The following is a 25451-nucleotide window of genomic DNA, read 5'->3' on the forward strand; positions in this document are numbered from 1 at the left end:
TGGGTTTTCATTACAGAATTATATAAAGAAATGAAATTGGGCAGGAGCTCAAACATATTATCTTGGCCTTACCCCCCTCCTTCCACCCTGTTGAAAAACATGTCTTCCCTGAGGGGTTTATTCAAATTCAGTGCTTAAATATATTAACAGTTTACCCTGAATCAGAACCAAGGTGAAGCTGATTCAAAATGCCATCAGATGTTCTAAAACGGAATATTTAAAAGAAGAGTTCTTTAACTCTTATCGTATAATTTAAAAAACCAAAACCCTTAAGCTAAAACAGCTTTGTATTTTTAGATACTTACAAATAACAAAGTTCCAGTATGCCTAGATGGTTTCAAATTTTCTACATAAATACAAATTGCACATTCTTATTCTGGGAAATGCATTTAGAATCAATATCAAATCAATAGAATAACAGCAACTAATCCTGTGGCAACTATTCTTTTGCCTGCTGGCCCTTCTTCTGATTCAGTGCTGTATGTCTGAGAGGTTGTGTGTCCATTTCTTTGACATGTCTATGCTTGGGGTGAAAGCAGATTGGTAGACCATAGGCAGAGAAAATGTTTGGCAAACCAGTAAGATGCGCTGCCAAAGCGGGATGGGGCACTTCAGATTCCTAAGTGCTCTACCTGCTGCTTGGGACTTGCCCACACCACACACCCTGTGCCATGGTCCTTTACTGGCCATGCTTTTCACCCTCCTTGAGTTTTTTGTCTGGCTGGAATGTGCTCTTGAATTCTGCTTGCCCAGTTTTGCCTCCTCTGGCATGTGACTCCCTCAGAGGTTGCCCGGAAGGGAAGGTTTCCCACCTCTTGCCTAAAGTTTTGGCATGTGGAAAGCAAGATTGAAATCCTATCCAGCCAAGAAGCTTCCCATCCTCACCTAGTATAAGAAGCATTTTGAATTGTGTTGGGCAATTGTCTTTCTCTTAGGTCACCTTTCCTTATGGGGACTGTGACGGGCTGCAAAGCCAGACCAGAGTCTGGGGACACAGTACCTCAGAAACTCCACTAGAGTGCTGGAGCCTCTCTCTGATTGGCTACCAAGATAGGAGCCAGAAGTGGGTGGAGCAGCACTCTGGCAGAGAGAATAAAAGGAGCAGTTTCTGAGGGAGAGAGTTAGATAGGGACAGACAGTACTTTTTTCAGGGGGTACTCAAGGGTACGCAGACCCGCACCTCTTTTGTTGTTGTGAAAAAGTGTGGCATTTACTTCATGATGAGTACAGACACTTATTTTTCTAGAGAAAAAAAAGCACTGGAGATAGGCATTCGGATAGGGTTTGTCTGAGGGAGAACTGGTTCTGATTTGAATTAGGAAAACCAGGTTGAGTGTCTGGGGAAGGAATACAGACAGGAGTTAACTGGAGGGCTGAGTAGAGCTAGGAGAGGCAGAACCTGGGTCTCATTTTAGCCAGGAGGGGAGAGTACTTCTGGGTAAAGAAGTCTCCCAAACCAGTAACAAGGGGTGAGGTGATCCCCTGGGTCTGTTAAACTGATTAGAATACCTCAGGAGTGGGATTGCTAAAGAAAAAGTGGGTAACTGATGAAAAGTGTCCATTTGCTTGTGAACCAAACTACAGTGGTACCTCGGGTTAAGAACTTAATTCGTTCTGGAGGTCCATTCTTAACCTGAAACTGTTCTTAACCTGAGGTACCGCTTTAGCTAATGGGGCCTGCCGCCGCACGATTTCTGTTCTCATCCTGAAGCAAAGTTCTTAACCCAAGGTACTATTTCTGGGTTAGCGGCCTCTGTAACCTGAAGCATCTGTAACCCGAGGCACCACTGTAATAAACTGTTAAAAGCATTGACCTGAAGCATCTGCCTGACCTAAGTGTAAGGACCTAGGAAACAGTAACAGAAACTGAAGTGTAACAACTGATTTTGAGCAAAGGGAGTTTAAGAGAAGCTATGCCTGTACTACTGTGCTTAAGCCTGTGACACCCTTATGTTTAGTTTAAGTAGTAACTTCTACCTGAAAAAACACATCTCCTGACCCAACTTTGTTTCACCAACTTCCTTTTTTTGTAAATAAAGCTTTCCTTGTTTGATTAACTGCTGCCTGAGACTCCCTGAACCACAGTTTCCCTTACACAAGGCCCTCACCTAGGTAGCCTGTGGTAAATTGTAGACATTCATTAAATTGGCAATGTGAGGTAGGTCCACTATATTTAATTGGGGGCAGTTAGCAGGGTAAGTCTGCTACAGGGACCAATTTCAGAGGGATGTCTGTGTTAATCTGTTCAATTCTTGTAGCACCAGAAAGACTAGCGCATGTATTGTGGCACAAGCATTTGTAGACCAGGATCCACTAAAATATATTGGTGTGGAGTGAGGAGGACATTGTAAATAAAGTCACTGACTTCACCCCTTGTATTTCATGGACTATATTTCATGGTATTTCCACAGGACTCAGCTATGCAGCTGCAAATAAAACGTTTTAAGTGTGTTTTAAGTGCAGTGTAACACGAGATGGTGATAGTGAGCCTGATGGAAAATTCAATGTATTTTCAAAAACACTTTAAAAAAAACATTTTCAGAACGGTTTTTATATGTGAGTGGATTCTACCTGTTTGTCTAGCTGCTGACTATTTGTTTTCTCTGTACCAATGTGTATAGTTAAAGATCTGCCAGTGAGGCTGATAATTCTTCATATGATGAAGTGGGTTCTAGTTCCCAAAATTATGGAACAATAAAATTGTTCAAAGTCTTCAAAGTGTTATAAGACTTTGTTTTGTGTCCTCTTCATTAGGTTTTTTTTAAAATAAAGCTGAAAACACATCATGAGCTTCTAAAGAAAGGTAACTAAGTCAGTGCCTATAGAAATGTAGCAAAGCAAGTAAATATTTCCCCTTCCCCTTCTCTTCTATTGTGCCAAGGTTTATTTACAATTAGTCCTAGTCAGTATAGTCAAGGAAACGATATGCAAATACATTTTTCTTTGGCAAGTGGCATCAGGTATTTTTAAATGTACACAATAAGCATCATGCTAAAATTACTATTTTGTTGAAGGAGAGGTTTGTTTTCATTTTGAAGAATATTTGATAAAAATAATAATTGAAATAAACATTTTATATTACAGGAACTCAACAAACCTCCATTGAAAGTGAGCAACTTGAAGCACACTCTGCTGAACAGTTTGCTGGCCTACTTCATGGATCATCACCTGCTTGTGACCCACCTGAAAACCCACTTCAGCTATATAGAACAGGGAGCCCAGCTGATGAATTCTACCACAAAAATTCAATCCAAAGTATTTTGAATTCGGCACAACTGCAACAAGAAAACAACACTGATATTTCAGTTAAAAAGAAAAAGCCACCCATTTTAAGCAGAACTATATTTCCTTCTAAAAGTAATCTAGGAGAAACTAACACACTTGCTGGCATCACAAGAACTGGGGATCAGTGGGTTGTTAATGCTGCAGGGTTTGTGGAACGTGCTTGCACACTTGGGAGGATACGATCTTTGCCAAAGACTCTCCTTGACATGCATTTATCCAAATATGTTTCAAAATCAGACTCTAATCTGATTTCCTACCCATCTAATGAGCAAAAAGCAAGAAGAAATTGGAATGAATCTACAGTAGATCCGGAAAGCTCTAGAAGAAATTCTGAAAGAACACCATCCTTTACTTCAGAATGGGAAGAAGTAAGCCTCTGGTTTTTTATACCATACATACATACATACATACATACATGAAAGATAAGTAGAATGTGATGGAGAGCCCTGAATCAAAATTCAGAGAGATGAATGTCAATAGTATTGAGGCTCTTGAGTGCAAAAAATATGTCTAAAATGTAGGATAAATAAATACGGTAATATAACTCCCAAAGCTGTGATGGTTGGGGCTGAAGGGAGTTGTAGTCCAAAACACCTGGAAGGCATGAGGCTGGTGAAGACTGGATTAGATAATACTCATTGAGATGGACAAATAATCTGCCCTATTATAAGGCAGACATGTTCCTGTGCACTGTAAGATCTCTGAGCACAGTGGAACTTTTGGTATTTGTATGTGTGTTTCTTTTCTTTTTTTCGATTTGTAGCCCTCCAGGTCACTTGAGAAGACCTGTTGAACATTTGGAGATTAAAAAACACACACACATTCTAAATCAATTGGTGAACCTTGAGTTGTAAATGTTTTTTAAAAAAATTGGTAGAAAAATTGATAGCCGTGCTGCATATATACAATCCTTTGCACAAGATCAAAAGTGTGCTTGGTTTTTTGATGAAAACAAAAAATGTACTATATCTAATGAAAAAATTCTCAGGAAATATATATTGTGATAGCCCCAGAGCAGTTAGATATCTGGCACAAATTTCAGAGGTTTTTGTTGCAGTGCCATAAGCTTAATGGAGGTTATTATCTCCACAGAGAATTCAGTCACCTAGATGTAATCTGTGGCCTTTGGTTGCAAACCAATTAATGGTTCTGTAAACTGCAGTTTGCAAACCCAAGGGAATCTCTTGTTAATTCAACCAGTCTCCCTATAACAAGGGACAATAGAAGTGTATAATGAAAAATTGACAAGCACTATGGGTATGTGGAACAAAGCTAATTGAAGAAATTACCACCAGCCCTTTAGTGTAAAAGCACATATACCTTATGCTTGGTAATTGAATGAAAAGGGATGGGTCTTGTTGAAATATGGACATGTATGCATCTATTCTTTATGGACAGTCTTTGACTAGAGTCCCTCACCAAACCTTAGGTTTTCAATTTTTTAAAAAATCGTAGCTCCATTTCTCTTTTTTGCTGTGTGCTATGATACCAAACATTTTAAGATACTGAGTTAGGTGATCTTCACCCGACATTAAGTAGGGTGGCCCCCATGCTGTTGGAACTGCATAGACTGAGCTTCTCTGATAATTTTTGAAGCTACTGAGATTGGAGAGGGGCCAGTCACATGTTTTTGTGTACTGTTCTCAAGTCTCTTATTGCCCCTTAAATAATACAAGCAATTTTTGTTTCTTTACTTGTAAATGTATCATGAGGCATAATCATAGCATTTAATACTCCCCCTTTTTTCTTTCAGATTGATAAAATAATGAGTTCCATAGATGCTGGTATTACTACTGGACTAGAAGTGATTAATGATGGTATTGCAAGTAAGAAATAAATACTTTTTCTTTTAATATGATAACCTTAATCACTACTGTGATAGCTAGGAAAATGGTAAAATATAGCCATGTGTTGTGATTGTATCATATTTTAGTAGCACTAGCCAGGATTAAATTGCATTCAGCATTTTTGATGCAGTACAGCAGTTTTGGGGCACTTTTCACCCTTTAATCAGTACTAAAAATAAAAACACATCCTGCTATTTGACTTTGAATAACCATGATGTTCAAAGCATATGCTTAAATTCAGTGCCTCTCTTTATCATTTTTAATTCATTTGTGGACAGATATGTCAATAGGATACTATTAGCAATGTCACATTGCTCATCTATTTCTGTGCTAGGAAAAGCAAGTGTCGTTGTCAAAAATTGTAACTAAAGAGAGCTATATCTAAGCCAGAAATGTTTTCCTATTGACTACTGAAACAGATCAGTGTGATATAAATTATGATTGGCTAGAATGGTTTGAGTAAGTGAAACACAGAGGAGATGAACAGGAGAAATTGTGGCAGGAAATGTTGATAGAGAATTAACTGATTTGAGTATGAATTGAATTTGCTGATGAGATATGGATGGGTAATATAACTGGTATTTATTTCCTTTTTCCTTTTTAACTTTTCTAAAGAAAAAAAATACTGACCATGCTAGTGGTCATATCTGCCAGTGTGGCAAACTAAAGCTGTGGTGCAGACATGACTTAAATGACTGTGTCATGTGTTTCCAGTTGCTTATTTTTAACCACCAGCATTAGCATTAGGTGCTCTGGTTACAAAGGGACACTGGGGCCAGGTTACTAACCAGCCCTCATCATTACATGCCGGTATTGCTCTGCTATCCGTGTGATAAGTGTATACCTGTGCAGATGTAAAGCCTACACACATGGATTCCAGGCCTGTCTGTTTAGAATTCCCCTATGCAGATGTCGATGCTCAATTTGCAGGGCCAAGGAGCTGCATACCTTAGAACTTTTTTAAATGCAATCTGAAGGCAAAACAATATGAGAATGGTTGCCATGCAACCTCCTTTGGGGGTGGCAGTCCAAAGCAGGGACTCTATCACTGAAAAGGGTGTCTCCCTGTAATCATTTACTATACTTGTCTGCTGAGGATGTAAAATTATGGGCAGGCACATATCAGCAGCGTAGCTAGCCGCTCAGGCGCCTGGAGCGTCACATGCACCCTTGGTTTGGGGGCAGGGCAAGTTGGGGCAGGGCACGCTGCACCGGGCCTCATCACCACCACCCCTCAGCTGTAGGGTGGCTGAGGGAGAGGTGGCAGGTGGATGCAAGCCACAAGCTGCCATTTTGGGCAGTGTGGAGCCTGCAGGTGCCCGAGCTACCATGCCACTCCCAAGAAAGATGTGTGGCTCGGGCATGCTGCAGGCCCTGCAGTAAGTGCTGCCCCCCGTGGTGTGGCACCCAGTGTCCCGCCCCTGCCCCCTAGTTATGCCTTTGTTCTTGATTGATTCCAGCAATATAGTTTGTTGTTCTGTTAGGCATTCATTTTGGGTTAATTGCTTCTCTAAATTAACCTGACAGTTAAAAATGCCACAGACTTATATAGCCCATAGCCATTTTGTCACCCCCCTCAGTGATGACACCTGGGTCGGACCGTACCCACCGCACCCCCCTTCCTACGCCACTGGCACATATGGAGATGGGCCATCCTTGTTCAGGTTCTCCATAGAAATCTCACGGACCTAGTGTCATCCTTTAGATTTCATAGCTTTTTGGTCACACTGCTTACATTTTTTCTGTCTCCAAACACACTAACCAACACTAACCAACGATAACTTTTTGTATATCTGCAAGTGAGTTCTAGTCCATGAAAGCTTATACCACATGAGTAGTCTCATGAGTAGACTGCTATGATATTCTCAAATGTTCTTGGAAAGAAAGTAGTTAGTTGCAATTTTGTTTGAGAAACAGTAGATTGCTCAGTAGCAGATTGCTCGATTTTTTTACTGTAAAGGCACGGCCATGTTTTTCCACTCAAACTGATATCTCTTGAAATCAGAATACACATTTTAGAACAGGAAACAGTAAATGTATTTTTCTAAACACTAACTCTGTCAAACTGCACCAATTGTCTTTTGCATGATCAGTAATAGAGCACTCATAAAGTGATGATTGAGAAAGAAGAAACTAGTGTAAGTACTGGTATGTATTTAGCCTTTACTGCGAGTTGTTTAAACTCCCTTTTTCCTACATTCTGTGATATTGGTTTCAAGAGGTATATGTTAGTAGCTCCTCAGTATAGTTGAGAGTGTAGTTACTACCTGTAATCTTAGTGTAACAGTCAAAGTTTCATCTCCTCCTGGATGAAAATAAGAGAGAAAAGAATAGAATAGAGTCCAAAAAACCCTTAATGTTTTTAAAGGAAGAAGCACTGCTATATTGGCCATTCTCTGTATTTGTTACCATATGGTTGTAACTTTGGCAAGCTTATTTTCCTTCAAAGCTGTTAATATCCTCCCTCTATAAGGGCAGAAATGAGATAAAATATAAGTATTTAATTAGAACAGAATTTTAATTGGAAATGTGTAGGCATTTTGATATAAACCATTTCCCCACAATTTTTTCTTATATATTTAGGAGAATATAGGTTGGTATATAGGGTTAGTCATAAACAGAACCATTAAAATCAGTGGATTTCAGCCAACTTAACTGCTGTCTGCTGATCTTCACTAGCTACAGTAGTCTCATACATGTACTCTTCAATGAGAAGTTATCTTTATTAATCTAATATGTGACACTGGCTTTGATATTGTCCGTATTTTAATATGAATGCATGTTATGCATGTTGCCAGTGGCTATGGGTGGTAAAGAATACAATCTCCAGATTTCTGCCAGAGTGATTCAAGACTCTGAGAGTTGCAGATACTTTATTTATATCACCATTAAACATTGTCTTTCTTAATGACAGCCATTAACAAATGCGGTTATTAAAATTGTGTGGGCTGAGCTTGAGAATAAATGACCACTCAGTCAGTAGTTATTGAGGACACCTACAGCATGATTCTATGTATGTTTACCTGAAAGTGAGTCCAGTTTTGTTCAGTGGAGTTTGCTGTCAGGCAAGCGTGCATAAATAGTATCATAGCCTTTGCCACACAATCCTTTTTCTGCATTGTAACAAGATTTTCTATACTTAATAAATTGCTCAGGCATAAACCTATTCATCTCTTATTATAATCTGAACTGTAAACAAAGAATAGGAGCAATGTGTGTTCTGTGCCAAGGAATGCTAGAGAAAGGAGCAGGGAGATATTAGAAAATAAAGACAAAAATATTGCAAGTATTCAGCTCTTTTAAACTGTTTTTTCAGGTATATAAGCTATTCAAAATATTTAGGACCAGGAAACCTTTGCGATTTTGTTTAAGAAAGCAAATCTTAACATCTTGGTCTGATGGCATTATGCAATTATTTATTTAGAATACTTAAAATAGCTTTATAGCTTTATTCTCAAAATAAAACCACACTCAAATATGATACAGGTTCTAATCCAAGGACTGCATTCTATTCTGGGCAACTTTTGGGGGCCACATGCCAGTGGTGGGTGGGGCTAGATGTAAAAGTGGGCAGAGTAATAAGCACATTTTTACCTTTGCACTGTAGGCAAGTTTCTACACACCCACTGTGTGTGCCAGATAAGCAGGCAAGAGGCATTATCAGAGTTCAATGACACATTCCAGTCAGGCAAAACACTCAGGGAGGGTGTGAAGCAGGGCAGTTGAGGGGTTTGGCCAGGAAAGGGAGTGTGGCCTGGGAACTCTTATCCTCCTTTCAGGATTTTCAAAGGTTGATGGATAAATGTGTTTTAGTGGTGAACTTGATATACAGTCATACCTCGAGTTGAATGTGCTTCAGGTTGAGTGCGTTCAAGTTGCGCTCTGTGGCAACCCAGAAGTAATGGAGCGCATTACTTCCGAGTTTCACTGCTCGCGCATGTGCAGACACTCAAAATGACGTCACACTCATGCACGGAAGCGGCGAAATGCAATCCGCGCAGGCATGTCATCGCGTCCTGCGTTCCGTTCGGTATGCGAACGGGGCTCCGGAACAGATCATGTTCGCATCCCGAGGTACCACTGTATTAGCACCCATGGGGGTTGATGGTCTAGACTCTAAAGCAGAGCCTTCCAAAGTGTGTGTCGCAACATGCTAGTGTATCGACTGCAGTGTGTAGGTGTGTCGCATGAATGTTCCCCACGCTCCTTCCAGGGATGGAAAGGGATTAGTTTAACCTCCAGTTTGCTAGTAAAACTGAATTACTGTGTCACAAAATTATGTAAAACTGAATTACTGTGTTGCGAAATTATGTAAAACTGAATTACTGTACTGTGTCGCGAAATGATGCATGTCTAAAAAGTGTGTCACCAACATGAAAAGTTTGGAAAGCTCTGCTCTAAAGTGATGATTCTGAATCCTCTTTGCAGTACTGGGAGTCTGTGTGCTGTGTTACACATTGAGAAGGGGAAATTAATTGTTCATCTGCTTCTCGGAAATATCATTGCAGATTTCTCATCCTTAGGCCTTAAATAGAAATCTTTTGAAGCACAGAAAATCTGAAGTGAGATTATTTCCTAGAGGCTGTATCTAAGCAATAATGTAAATGTGCACAGATAAGTTTGGAACTGTTGGCCTTGTTGCACACCACCCCAGTCTCTGAGCCATGTGAGATTCCAGGGGTTCATGTTTCCTTTGGAGTGAGGAACAGTGGAGACTGCAGTGTCTTCATGACATAATGATTATTTCCAGGTATTTACATCCTGAGCCTACAGTGCAGTGGTTCACAGCATTAACAACCCAAGAGGGTCTTGCTTCCCCCATAGCCTCAGCCTTGGATTCAAACAGAAATCAAACATCACTCTGTCTCTCTCAGTTGCCATTTTGCTGTTTTTCTTCTAGTTTACATCACTCCACACTCTATTCTCAGCTTTGGATTTGTCCTTCTATCTGTGAGTTGGAGGAGAGGCCCCACCCATTTGTCATTTCACACAGAGCCCCTTCTCTTTGTTCATCACCTAGGCAGGAAACTAGCCTGGCTGTTCCAAGAATTAGAAGGGGGCCTAGGCATTAGAAGGGTCTTGGCATACACCCTATTTCCCCTACTCACAAACTCACAACACTATCCTTGTTCAGACCAGAAAAGCATTAGCATCTAATAAGTCAGCAAGGTCCCAGCAAGAAAACAAAAAAAGTAGTAATACATCTCTTTTCTGATTGTCCTCTCAGTACTATAGCCTAGTGAACTGCAGAGGATTTAGGGCAGACTTTCTATTAGTACTAGATTCTGACTGAACGTTTAGTGATGACATTAGAGAGAAAAGAATGCCAGACTACTGCAAGAAATGTTGAAGAGAAACTACAATTGAATTAGATTTCCAACATTCCTTGGGGGCTGACTTGGAAAAGAACCAAATCTGGTAAGTTGATTGTGTGAAGTAGACTGATGACGGGGGCCTTAAGCTCAGAGACTCTGACAAGTTGCTGGGAGTCTGTAGACTGGAAGAGTCTTCTTGTAGCTGAAAGAAACACTGTCTTTGGAGGAGGAGAGGCAGGTGAGAGGATACAAGCACAAAGAGAACTAGGACTAATTTATGATGCTTTATACACTGTCTAAATTTATTTTGGTTGTAAGATTACTTGATTATTATTTCATGGTATCCTAATGGTGAGCTTATTGTCCAAGTGTGGATCCTTACATAGCTGCCCATCTACTACTGAGCCAGGTTCAAGTTTCTTGTTTAACTTTACAAAGCCCTGAATAACTTAGGTCCAGGGTCCCTCAGGGATCATCTGAACCCTTATATCCTAGCTTGACCACTGAGATCATCTGCAGGAGTGTTATTGGTCATTCTTCCAGTTGGTGAGGCTCTTTTGACAAAGCCTCTCCTTCTACCAGAGGGGAGGAGTTGTGAGCGGAAGCCAGTTCCCACATTGGCAGGGGGGCGTATTCGTCCCCCTGCATCAGTTATTCCGGCTGGCTTGGGGGCGGGGTTTAGTCACATTTGAATGGCCGCGGCAGTGCCGTGCCCTCATTCTGCTTCCTGAATTCGTCGGAATTCATTGGAATATGTGTGGTGTGTTGGAGGGCAGGTTGTGGCCATCACCTACCCCTCCCCTTGTTGGGTATTCCGTTAAAGGAATCCGGCGGTCGTGGATCCTGTCCAATGCCCTGCTGATGGCTAGGGCCATGGCATGCCTCCGGTGACATCAGGGGAAGCTTCCAGTTGTATTTGCATCAACAAGCTCCTCCCACTGGTTGTTAAGCCTCAAATGACTCCCCGCTGTGCAGGGTGGAGTCATGTATAGATTGTTTGATCCAGTGCCTAAGCCAATACCACTCACATGCTGTAACCAATAAAGTTGTGGCCTTCTTTATCCCATTAACCTAAAATACTTGTGTCCTTGTGTCTTATTTATATCTAAGTGGGTGGCGGGTCCTCGACTCACAACAAAAAGAAACTGAGCACATAGAAACAATTGAACATGTTTTTCTCCACTGCCAGTATTACACAAACATATGTGCTAGGTTTAACCTGCCAATAATACACAAATTTCCAGGACACACAGGGCAACTCTGTATCTCCTTACTGCCACTGACCGCTCCCCGCTTAAAACGGGGGCGCCCTTTGCGTGGACGCGCGCAGCCCCTAGATCTGGAGCGGCTCCAACAGCATAGGCTTGGCTTTGCCTTCCCTCAGGTGGGATACCTGGAGGTCTCTGCCTACCTCAGTCAGTTGTCCAATCCCACCTGGGGGAAGTGTTGCCAAGGAGACCAGGCCAGGTAGGAGAGGGATTACCTGCCTACACAATAGAGGGGCAACTCTTTATCTCCTTACTGCCAATGGAGATTTAGCAGGCATCTTCTGTGCCAACTTTTAAATGCCTGCTGAAAACTTTTTTATTTCACCAGGTCTGTGCAGGCAATTGGTAAAGCATCTTTCCACTATGGTTAATTGAGGTCTGTTTTTAATTTTTTTAATATAGTTTTTATTGTATGGTTTTAGGGTTTTTTCTGCTGTAAATGGCTTTGGGTTTTTTATGGTGTAGCAGTATATAAATATTTTTTTTAAAAGGTCCCATCCATGCACAAGAGGGAGAGAAAGAGTGTTGAAAGTTGGAATCCTGAACAGAAGCACCATTTTATTTTTATATGTAGTGGGGGTTCAGGATTGCTTGCACTCTCCTCCCTGGCATGTTTTCCTAATCTTGCCTAATGTACGTGAATTGGCTGTCACATTTGATTAGAAGTTTGTGTACAAGAGTCTAACTGATATAAACCTGATGTCTATGTAATCCTTTTCAAATATGGGGGGGGGGGACTGACCACACAGATTGTGTCTACATGCAGTCCCCTACTCCAACATGACTTCAAATAGTTGTCAGTCTGGCCTGCCAGCAAGTGGGCAAACATGGTCCTATGGCCTACTTCATCACCATTAATTCACAGTTGGGGAATATCTTTATTAGGACCAACCAAAATGTCACAAAAGAATACCTAAATAATTCTACAGAATTCTAAATCAGGCAACAAGTTGCACAAAGCAGGAGATTGGGGACGGGGGAGTTTTTATAAAGGACGGGGAGAGGAAGACTGGATATACTTGAGTCTAATGCACAATTGAATCCAATGCACACCTTAATTTTTGTAATGTAATTTAGCCAAAAAAGATGAGCATTAGATTCAAGTAAATACCGTATTTACATTCCGTCTGAAGAAGGAGATTGCAAACTCAAGTAATCTCTTGTATTTGCAGGTATCAGATTACGTGTAGAATTCTGGGATGAAGAATCAATGGCCTAGTTTTTGAAAACATCAAATCTTTCTATTATTCAGCTCTTTTTCAGGTCTTAAGCAAAACACCAAGCTTCCTGGTTAAGCAGAAAGCAGATGCACAGCAAAACATGGCAGTCTTTATATCATCAAAGCCTGAGAAAAATCTTGTGTAGTATAATAAGTAAAAGAGTTGATTCAAGCCAACTTGTGGAGTATTGCCTAGTTATAGGAGGAAATGTGATTCTCAATATGGAAAATCCCTTTCCAGCTTGTAAAAAAATAATTATCCTTGTGTTGCAGATACCACCCTGAATGGCTAGATACAGTATTCTCCAAGGTACATAAAAAAGGCAGCTGTGTTGGTCTGTAAGGAAAAATCCTAGAAGTCCATAGCTGGACAATACTTATATCAAGTAAAATATCGCAAAATAGTGTGCAGGCTTTCAAGTTCTTTAGAATAATTAATCGGGCAAGATGTCTTATACAAAGCAGGAGTTGTAGGTGGAATGAGGATGGATCTTGAAACCTTGTAGTCAGCATTTAGACCCAATCTAAAAATCTTCTATTCTTTTGTTTAAAAAAGTGTTTCATGTGTAATAGAAAAATTTTAATCTTCTGCTAGAGACCACATAAAATTTGATATTTTGCTACACTTTTTTGACACTAGTTCAGCCAATGTCTAAGCAAGCAACCAAATTATTTTTAGCTATATAGGCTTGTCTAAAAGGTTCACGCTGTTTCTCACAATTCATTGATTTGGCTTGAACAACATACCTTTAGGCTATTTCTCTGCTCTTTCCATGCAGCTTGAAAGTGGGAGGTTTTAGGTTTTCCCTAGGTTTAGCTGTATGGTTTATTATTACCACTGCATTTGCTTGCAAAACAAAAGTTCTGAAGTATCCATTTGTGAACATGGGGGACGGGAAGGGCTGACATGGCAACAGGTAAAGAATCGCCACAACAACATTCTGGAATTGAAAATTGCCACAACTTTATTGATTACAGATGTAGGTAGGCTTTGGCTTAGGCATTGGGTGTGGGCGTGTATCCTGAATCAGCCTCTTGCCTGAAGGCTGAAGATAAAATTCTCAGATTTAAAAGTAGCTTCAGTGTACATAATTAGTATTGATCTTTGTTTCTCAGGTGCATATCTCTTATCGGATCTTAATTAAGCCTATTCCCAGTTTATTACACACACACACACACACACACACACACACACTATTATTCATAAAAAGCAGTAGAAACAAAAGAGACTTCCACAAGACTGGGCCAATGGCACTAAAGGATTGGTTTCTTGTTGCTGTGAAACAAGTCTCAATGTTATTCCTGCAGATGATCTTGAAATCAAACTGGGATGTAAGTTCAAGCGGTCCCTAAGTTACCGTGGACTGAAGTTGTTCAGGGCTTTCTAACTTAAACCTGGCTTGGTAGTAGATGAGCAACACATAGACCCTTATCCAGTCCACCACTGCATTGAGACAGCTACCCAGCGTTTTCACAGCCTTTCCTGATTCCCAAGGTATAGAGGAGTAGAGCTATGTGTAAACAGCATACTAGTGGCACTTTGCTTTAAAACTCCCAATGACTGCTCCCAATGGCTTCACATAAATGTTAACTAGCACTGGGGAGGGCATAAATCCTGCAGAACTCCATGACACAGATGCTAGAGGGCCAAGGAGCACTAATAATAATAATAATAATAATAATAATAATAATAATAATATAATTTATTATTTATATCCCGCCCATCTGGCTGGGTTTCCCCAGCCACTCTGGGCGGCTTCCAACTGAATATTAAAAACAATACAGCATCAGACATTAAAAACTTCCCTAGGTCTGCCCTCCTGGTTAACCAACCTCTGGTCCACATGGAACAACTCTTCAGGATGCGTTCTTGGGGATGCAATGGAAGCAGCAAAGTAGGAGCTCTCTGCTGCCCACGCTGCCATGTAGTAGGCTTGATTATGAGCTTGAACACATGCTCAGTTGGCTGCAAGAACTACACCACTTATGCTATAACCCCCACCCAGTCCATTTCATCAATCACAGCTACCCATAATACCAAGTGAAGCCTCAGGAGCAATCATATCAATGACCTATGAGTCTCAACATTCCATAATGAAGCTAGGATTTCAACAGGATCACCTGCTCAATCCACTCAGAAAACTCAGTAAGTGTTCATGAATCTATCACATTCCGTCCTAACCGGTCCATCCCTCCCTTAGCAGGGGAAAATTGTTGCTGCAAGTTCAAACCTCCCTAGTTTGAAGGTATCAAAAACATTTCTGAAGGAGGGGAATGAGACAAATGCCTAATTTTCTTATACATGGATTGCAGCTGCAGTGCACAGAACAGGATTTCCTCCATTCTGCCCTGCAAGCATGCAGAGAATTGGGGCATGCGGAGAATTGGGGCATGGAGAGCACCATATGGAAAGCCTTGTGTGTGTTAAATAAGCCTGACTAAGACGTGCCCTTATTACAGCTTTTCTCTTTATCTGCTATACCTCCTCCTGTTCTGATTCAGTGTGTTTCCGTATGTTTCACAGCAATTATAGGGGGGAAATCAGTGCCAGGCAGCTTACACAAACAAAACCTCATTGATGTTTGAGGGACCATATATATGTGAAGGGTCACTAAATCACTTATCATATTGATCACGTTTGGTCTGTCCTTTATGCCACATGCAGCATTGCCCCATAGATGACATTTCTTTTACCATTTAAGATGCAGCTGTTGGTACCATATATTAGAAGCTACACTGCACCGGGCTCTGATTCTCTCCCGCCATTTCTGGTTACAGACAAGAAACATGCAGCAGAATACATTCTCCAGACTCTTCTTCTCATGTTCTACTACATCTATATTTTCTTCCCTGTATTTTACTTTTAAAAAAAAAATAAAAGAAAAAAATGTAATGTAAATGTAGGGGCATATCACAAAACATCAACCTCATAAATGGTCAGTCAGCAAAGCCACAGCATACTACTTGCCTATTTAAGTAAGATCTACTGCAACATCTACTGTAACAATTATCTCCAAAAGAAGACACCCTTTCTTCTGAGTTGAAATATATACTGTATCGCATTTTAAAAAGATAAGTGTAAAAGGGAATCCTATCTCCAGCATCAATGGCCATCTAATATTTTTATGTAGAAGATTTTTTCCTATATTAAATATGTTGCTTTAGAAACAATTGGCAGGTTGCACTATTGTTTTTGACGTCTTAAAAAAAGTGTTGATATATTTGACATGAAACACAAAGCTGTGAAAATTGCATCATGCTGTATATAAGATGACAAATCTGGGCCAATGCAAATGTCTGGAAAGAATAGTTTTGAAGAAATGTAGAACAACTATTGTGTTAGACGGGAACACAAAGGGAATGACATCAGCCTTTCAAAGTTGAAAACTAAATTTGAACAACTAAAAAGTCAAGTTTCAACACGACTGAACATTACAAACTTTACATTTGATGGTGTGAAGCCATGAGTATTATTGGATGGACTGCATAACTTAGTGGTAGAGCACATACTTTGAATGATAAAGGTCATAGGTTCGCTCTCCCGTATCTCTAGGTAGGACTGGAGGTGAATCCTATATGAAACCCTGGAAACTACTAGTCGTGGTAGACTTGCCTTCCCCAATCAGATGCCATCCTAGTGTTTTGACTACAACTCCCAGCTGTGCTGACTGGGGCTGATAGGAGCTGTAGTTCAAAATATTTGGAGGACACTAGGTTGAGGTAAAGCTCATGTATGCAATACAGAACTAGGATGATCGAACTTATGATGCTCACTATAAGGCAGCTTCCTTTATTCCTAGAGTTCTTTTGACTTCTTCCATGCCACATGCAGAATTTGTCAAAAAAAATATTCCATTATTGCTATATAAATCATGTTTGAAAGTTCTTTATCAAAATTACTATTAAATGCTGTTATGGAGAAGGAATGTTGAATTTCAAAAAGTTTTTCAACACACCCACATCCGTTCCTGTTGTTTTCCTTTCTTAGAAATGAATGTCTCTCCATTTCTTCTTGTACGAATATTGGGAAGCAAACTTCAGATCATACCAGTTGATTTGCTTCCACCCCCTACTCTCCTCAGTGCAGGGAGAGGTGAGAAAAACAACGGGGTGTGGGTTACTAAATGGAGGTGTAATCCAAACAAGATAGAGCTGATTCTAGTCAGTAGGACTACCTATTATGGGTTAACAACACAGTTTGCTTTAGAATGGGCTGCATTTGCCCTGATAATTTTTTTTTTGCAACTTGGGGGTGTTTTTGTGTAGTAAAATGAAAGGAGTGCATTTGCCAAGCTTAGGTTAATTGCCAACTATGCATGTCTTAGTTAGGAATTTCCCAGACATAGCCAGAATATAGCAGTTGGAAACAGTGTCTGGGCGAAAAATTCCTGAAATTTAGATGCATGGCAACTCATGTCGGAAGTTCAGATTCTGGCAAATTTCCATAAGATTTGGCAACCCTATTCTTAGTGAAGAGAGAACTTGCCATGATAACTCATGCAGTTAGTTGTCTTAAATGGCTGGGAGTTTCAAAGTTACATCAAAGCAAGGACTTTACATGGAACTGCCTTTGCAAAGTATTTCATGTAGCCCATAATGCAGCAGTTAGAATTTTAGCAGGAACCAGCTTTATGGAAATATGCTTCTGTTGCTATTACAGTGGTACCTTGGCTTACAGACGCTTCAGGTTACAGATGCTTCAGGTTACAGACTCTGCTAACCCAAAAATAGTACCTCAGGTTAAGAACTTTGCTTCAGGATGCGAACAGAAATCATGCTCTGGCGGTGCGGCGGCAGCAGGAGGCCCTCTTAGCTAAAGTGGTACCTCAGGTTAAGAACAGTTTCAGGTTAAGAACAGAACCTCCAGAATGAATTAATTTCTTAACCCAAGGTACCACTGTACACCTATATGAGGTTCTGGTTCATTTCTAAGCTCAACTGACGGTGCAGCTTGAAGAATCTATTTGTTTAATTACCAGTCAGTCATGGTACTATTCCTTTAATCTCAGTGTCCCTGGTTAGTCTCCTTCTGTGCTCTTGGCCCTATTGGTATTGAATGCCAGAGCTACCAAGCCAAACAAAGCACACCTGCCATGCATGGCAGCCCTAGGCACTTGGTAAATCTCCAGGTTTTGCTTTCTGCAAACAAAGGTCATGTTGAGCACTTCTGGCCACTATACTTAACTTAATGGACTGCATGGACTTGATGTCTTAATGGACTTGATGTCTTACAAATTGCACACCTTTGCGTTAATTGCTTCCCTATAAGTTCCTTTAATTCTTTTTTCTGCATGTGACACTCTACAGCCTCGTTTAGTTGCACTGTCTGTTTATTCAGAGCATAGACACATATATATTACCCATCTTATGAATGTAGGGGAACCCTGCCTGCCATTTTGATAAAGTGTGCATGTTCGTGTTTAAGCTGGATGCATTTCAGAATTGTGTATGGCCTTACAATTCCATGTTTCTATATCTGTGACAATGAACAAATTGAATTTTATCCTCTATTTCTAGTCGCAGGAGGGCATGGTACCAAAACATAAAATAATAATTAAAAATAATCAAAATCTGTAAGTCAATGAAATGCTAATTCCCTTTTTAAAGAGATTGTGGCAGGTAATTAAAACTGGAAGGAAAATCATACCCAAGAGCTTTTTCTTTAACGTGTGTTGCAGTTTACATTAAATATTACATTAAACATTTATTTCCAATGATGAGGCCCCACAATCCTTTGCAGAGCTGATTGAAATCCATGGACTTGGGTGAATCTAACTCTGCATACATTCAGGCTCTTACTAGGAGGTAAATCCTGTTTTATTTGCTAGACCTACTTTTGAATAAGTGTGCATAAGATTGGCTGAAAATCTTTAATCTGCTTCCTCAATTCTCAAAATACTGTGAAACTGTTTCTTAGATTCCTGGTGGCTCTGAATGGATGAATTTACCTTCATAGATATCTGCAACAAAACAGAGTACTATTTGTTTGAAGTCTTCAATAAATATTTTCCAGTTCAGTAATGCTTCGTTGCCCATTCAGTAGTACATAGGTTATAAGAGCTGAATAAGATATTTTGAAGTCACCTAAATACTTCCCTCTGACTTCAGTTGCACTAGAAATGAGTCATAATGTGTTGTGCTTTCTGATTCACTCCTGTGCTGGGTGTGTAATGTTTTGGTTATGAACAATAAAGGGATTGTTTATGTAGGCACTAATTTGCAGCAGTACACACCTGGAAATAATGTATTTATAAAAGCTTCTAACAAATATATTTTTGACCAGATGTGAATTCCTTACCCACCGTATTTCATGTATATTTAGAAATTTCCTATAAATAAACTGTTATCCCTGTGGTTAAACATGGCATTTAAGGTGGAAAAACAAAGTTTATGAATGAATTATTGTTATAGTTCCCAGAGTATCAGCTATATTGGTAAATTTAGAAATATTGAACATTCAGTCTTCTTAAAATTTATCATGTTTATATATTCTTTTCTCATTCAGACAGTTCCTCTTTTGAAAAGGAGTATGATATTTTACATAGTAAAAAAAATCATTTAAGTGTTAACATGAATTGATTACCTTTTTCAGACTGAATTTTAAACAGATTATAATGAAGCTTTGCTGACAAGTCTGGTAGTATTTTATGCTTGAAAAATTTAGAAGATGAAGAAATAATTATTTTGACTGAAATGGTGGTGTTCAATTTATGTTACTCGGTTTTAACAAGAAAACATGCAACACTTCATTCATTATGAGCTGATTGAAAAGAATTAATAGGAGCAGTGGTTTAGAGCACACTGTGTGAGCAGAGCAAAGCTCAGTGCAGTCTAAAAAAAAGGAAGCAAGTAGTAAAGCATGCAATAGGCTACAGCTAATGCTTTGCGTCTCCTGATGTCTTCTGAAACGTAAAAAATCTACAACAGGCAGATCTCTGTAACGCATCACTGGTAGAAAGGTTCTATTCAGATTTTAGCGTTTTAGCTTGCCTCTGATGACCTGCTATTTTCTGCATTTGTTTTGACTGCTCTCATCATTCAAGATTGATGCTTGGATGGGTGTGTAGGTGGAAGCAGCAGTAGCAAGCTTACAGCTTACAGACAAAAAATCTGCCTTATCTGATGGCTATTATTGAAAATGCGAGGTGTAGCCTAGGCTGTGTAATGAAGGGGAGCGAGCGAGGGGGAGCAAGGAGCATGGAGCTGCATACTGATGAATGTAGGAGTATTTGATAAAAGATTTCTTGCTGCTAGCAGTGCATTGCTCATGGTGGAGTATTCCGACAATCACATATAACAGAAAACAGCTCTGCTGACAGCTTGATATGCCTTTTTCCCTCCACTGCATGACGTACTGGTCTGTAGTAGAGATTAATACCTACGAAATGTTGAGGTAGGAGCAGATCTTACTCTATAGCTTGCCCTGGAAACTATGTGCTACTTCTGACTTTCTTTCTTGCTGGAAGCATTCATTTGACAAGCTGGCGGGCTCCTTTGATACCAATTTCTCTCGGAACACAATGTGGCAATGCCACCTCTCAGCCCAGGACCATCGTTATTATCCTGTGGATGGATATTCCCTGCTTAAACGCCTCCCTTCTCAAACTCTTTCAGCACCCAGATGCCCTGTCCAGACTGTGGGACAATGGTTGGAAAATATTGGGCTACCTCAGTATGAGAACCACTTGCTGGCTAATGGATTTGACAATGTACAGTTTATGGTAAGTGATTTTCTCTGTGTAATATTGTGTGCTGATGTCTGGTTCTTTGCCTCATGAAATCTTATACAGCATAGAAGGGAATCTGTTTTGTGTTTTGCAGTGTGCTTTAGGATAAAAATGCATTTGCATAATCCTATCTGCCTACCAGTACGAGCAACGGATTTGGGAGCCACAGTTCTGCTTGGTTCATATTTCATTCCAAAGCATTTTTAAAGAAAGTAAAAGCGTGATACATCTGGACTACCCCTGAGGGGGTGTGGAATCAGTTTTTCTTTCTATGAGGACAAGTGTATCAGTAGGGAACAGATTACCCTAGTTAATATTGAAATTATGTAAAAATATTTAATCTCCATATTCAATTCTAAATGTTCAAAAGGACTACTGTATGTTGAGCTTTAAAAAAGAACTATATCCCTAGTGCATAGAAATGAATGGCTGTTCCTTTAAATGTAAACCTAAAACCCACCTACATTTAACTATTAAAGAGTTAACAGGGATGGATAAGCCGGATTTCTTTGGTATACAGTGTCCCTATTTTGTGTAGTGCTTTAAGCTATGAAAGCTTTCAACAAATATGACCATGGACAGGAAGAAAGGTAACTTAGTTGATAAGGCAATAGCCTACCCTTTTGTATACACCTTCCAGTTCCTAGATGTAGTAACACTCACCACACCTGTTGTTCACAAGCTGTTCTTATAACACATTTCACTATATTTTCTGTGAAGTCAGATTTTTATGTGCTGCAGTGTTATTGCCATAATAAAAAACTTGCATACGCTATATGAAATGCATAGTTTTGTGTCAATGCACAATGGTGATTTTCTTAAACATGTAAAAAACCTTTATGTTAAACTAAGATTTTAGAAAATATTTAAATTAGATTACAAGGTGGTTCTAAAGCATTTGAAAAATATATCTATGTGAAATATTACCAACTCCTAACTTCTAGGCTATATTAATCCAATTTCTTCATACGATAAGATTTTGCACACTGGATTGAGTATAAGAATCTAATTTTATGCAGATCAACCATCAATGGCTCTAGATCAGGCCCTGTGATATACCTATGCAGATATTCCCATTTATGATTTAAGCATTAAATGTCCAAGGTAATTCAAGGATTACATGGGTTCTTTCCCCACCTTTGTATTGTAAGATCAATATACAATTGTTGCAGTAGTGTATAGCTGCTTGTACAACAAGGGATTAAATTAGCACAAATTTGGATGAAATGTTAGGTTCTTATAATCAGTTAAATTATTATACAACCAGTAAGGAAGAAAGTAAAAGTAATCATAAGTGATAAAATATGCCATGTTATTCATAGCCATGTTATACTGCTGTTACATTATTATCTTGGATACTTTGAAAAGATTAACCAATATCCCATCTTCAAATCTAACAATTTTAAGTGACGTATATACACTGCAGTTGCATATCATAAGTTCCTAGCATACTAAAAAATGCACAGTGTAACCAATGATTATTAATGCTAGAGAGACCAAATAGCATTTACATTCAAAATACTGAAAAGGTGCTAGTCTGCTGAGAAAGAATAAACTTGGTTAAGGTAAAATATATATATTTTGTTATTTTCTGGCATTAAATAATTGCTTATCCACTGAACATTTTGTATAGTGCAGACCTGTACATGTATACCAAGAAGAAGGCTCCATTTAGTTCAGTGGGACATATTAGAAAGGAAGTGGGTTATAGGACTGCTGCCTGATTCTGTTTTATGAATGCTTATTTCATCACTGGAATACTCAACCCAGTTATCAATTTTAATTCCCAGTTTTGAATTGTTATATCAGGACAGGCACTATTAATTTGACATTTTTGTTCCTCCTTTATCATACTTCCCATTTTGTTTTTCTAGAAATACACTTTGATGCTTATTTGTTTTCCTGTTGCCTAAGCAACACCATCACACACCTTTTTAGAATTAAGTAGTAATGTATGTCTTACTAGATACTTCATGGAGGAATACGTATAGTTAATGGTGATAGAATTTTCAGTATATGAGGAAATATGTTAAGGCAGCTCTCAACAACAGTGCTATATTCATTAAAATCACATAAAGTCTAATGTTTTTTCTCAAATAAAAAGCAAACTTGACAAAGCTTTCATTAGAATAGTAGAATAGCCCTTGGGTTTATACTCCTTTGGCAAGAAAAGTAAGCATTTAAATACCATATTAATTCATTAGAGATATTGTTAGCAGCTTATGTACATAGAATGAAGAAAAACAACCTCTATTTGTTTTACCTACATTTTTCAATTTATTTTCATTATTTTTCTGTCATGGTTTACACATGCAGCATGCAAGCTATGTCTTGCTTCCAAACATGTTATATTTTTAGAATATTTTTTCCTATAGTGAGTGAAATTCTGTAATCCTAAAATGTTGATGCACAAAGCATCATAGGCAACCTGTTGATGGCTCTACCTAAGTTGAATTTCAGAATGTAGAAAACAAGTCACTAGATGAGATGGCTATGCTCCAGTAGATCCATTTATAGTACCACCAGTAATCTGTCACAGAGTAAGTTGTATCCTTTGAAAGTAAAAGTTGGATAATGGAATAGTGTGCACTTGCTGAAAGGACAATGATGACATCAAAGACAATGCAAAGCAATGATTAGTGTGCTATTTAACTGACTGCTAAGACAGTGGAAGAGTTATATCCTTGCAATTAGGGTACTTCAGCTAATTGCAAATTATAGCATCCCGTCTGGCCTAAGCACTTAGGAAACCTAATGAACTAATGGGCATAATTCTTTTTCAAAGATTTTTAACTCTTCTATTCCCAGTATAACCTTTATGCACACTCAGGAAAGTGCTGTAAGAGGTCTGATCAGAGCAAACTTGAATTAAAAAACTGGATGATTGATATTTAAATATATTTGATTACAGCTTTGGAATTGGGATAACATTTGGTTTCAGTAGAAAAACAGCTAAGCAAAAATTTAGAATGAGCCAACACATGATGGATTTGGAAAACCACATTAACAGAATTGATGTCATTTTAGAGAGGTGTCAAGAACCAACAGTCATAGTCAGGATATCAGACTTAAATAATAAAAAAAACAGAATTCCGAAATAACCTTAGAAAAGGCAGACTGAAACTTATAAAGGTCTGTTTCTTTGCCCCTTTAGTCAATGTTTGTGGGAGTGTCTTAAAAGAAGCCCCATCTCTCCCTACAGTGGTTATCTGGGGTATGAAGGGAAGGCTGTATGCCCATGTATAGAATAAAATGTTTTGTTGGCATCTGTCTGTCTTGAGAGACATTCGAGTTCACCTCTGGAGATGAAGTCAAACCGCTGGACAAACACAGTGCCTCCTGTGGCTGCAGTGACTGGTAATTCATAACTGCTGCCTCCTGCATTGTTTTTGCAGCATTAGCAGCACCGAAGTGATCTCTCCGGGGCGCAAACCTGGGCAGTGTATATGGAGGTCCTCAGCTGCCCAGAAAACATGACCTCCCTCTTGGCCTCACTGATGTGGTCCAAAAGAAAGCAGAGCAATACATTGGGCACTAGCTTGGCTGCAGGAGTTGCTGGAAGGAGGCGTGCAAGGTGCCATAAAACTGTCTGGACTCCTCTCCAGATTTGTGTAGGGTTTACTCTTTAGCCTTTTATTCTCTCAAAGATGTCCCACAAGGCAGCAGGCATGGATTATTCTTCAGGGTTTGTTCTGAGAGCCTTTCTCATGGATGAGTATAGCCACAAGGCAATGGAGGTTTAGGATCAGAGTTTGATTCCTTCTCCTAGATGGGCTACACCTTCCCCTATAGAATAAAAAATAGAATAAAAACCCTTCAGGTATCTGATGGAATAGGTCCTAGTCCACAAATGTTTATGTTCAGTGCTGTTTTTCTAGAAAAAGAGGTGCTGGAACTGACCATGAAAACTGTCACGGCTAAAATGGCCACTGTTTCTTTAATGCGAATACAGCTGGGTCAGCATGACTCAGCGGCCTGCAGCAGGTTGTATATATATAAAGTGAGAAATGTTAGTTTGGGCTGAGGCTGGTGTTTGGGTTGGTCGGTTGGTTAGTGCTGGTGTGTATAGTTATTCAGTCGTGTTTTGCACAAAGACTTTTGAGAATAAAACTCTGCAAGGATATTCTCATGGACTCTTTTTTGTGCCGACAAGGGTCCGAGGACCAGGCTGAGGAGACAAAGGGAGGTCAGAATCTTTTCCTCCTTTTCTTTTCTTTTCTTTTCTTTTCTTTTTTTTTGCTTTTTACAAACACTGACAAAAACCTCCCTTGCTCTTATAATGGCAATGGCGCCCAGCTGAGAGGTGCCAGAACTGAGTTCCTGTGAGCTCCAGCTGAAAAAAGACCTGCTTATGTTATACAGTGGTACCTTGGGTTACAAACACTTCAGGTTACAAACGCTTCAGGTTACAGACTCCGCTAACCCAGAAGTAGTATCTCGGGTTAAGAACTTTACCTCAGGATGAGAAAAGAAATCGTGCGGCAGCAGCAGGCCCCATTAGCTAAAGTGGTACCTCAGGTTAAGAACGGTTTCAGGTTAAGAACGGACCTCCAGAATGAATTAAGTTCGTAACCAGAGGTACCACTGTAATAATATATAGACTTTAAGATGTTAGACATCATATGTTGTTTTATTGCAGAAGAGAACTAGATGTAAGGAATGAGCCCAATGGGGTCAATTCTTACCCCCACTTTAGATAGTCACTACTACAGCACTGGAAAGCTAAGTGCAGAACATGGAAGGAGAATTGGGCTCTCAGCTGCAAAATAAGGTGAGGGCCCCTTGACAGC

The 25451-nt window shown here is 39.5% G+C and overlaps 1 protein-coding gene across 11 annotated transcripts in view; it reads left to right on the top strand.

Moving 5' to 3' along the window:
* The window catches only part of ANKS1B (ankyrin repeat and sterile alpha motif domain containing 1B), a 349603-nt gene that overhangs the window by 145737 nt on the left and 178415 nt on the right, over window positions 1–25451 (top strand). For 6 of the 11 annotated variants that reach the window (XM_079991880.1, XM_079991876.1, XM_079991885.1 and 3 more), the window contains 3 exons: window positions 3085–3653; window positions 5039–5111; window positions 20549–20655. In XM_079991880.1, coding sequence (XP_079848006.1) covers window positions 3085–3653; window positions 5039–5111; window positions 20549–20655 — 749 coding nt within the window. Of the gene's footprint in view, window positions 1–3084; window positions 3654–5038; window positions 5112–19851; window positions 20656–25451 lie in introns of those variants that run through there. The other 5 variants (XM_079991881.1, XM_079991882.1, XM_079991883.1 and 2 more) reach the window with 3 other exon arrangements.

This window comes from Podarcis cretensis (genome assembly GCF_951804945.1).
Source record: "Podarcis cretensis genome assembly, chromosome: 10".
In the NCBI taxonomy this organism is placed as follows: Eukaryota; Metazoa; Chordata; class Lepidosauria; order Squamata; family Lacertidae; genus Podarcis; species Podarcis cretensis.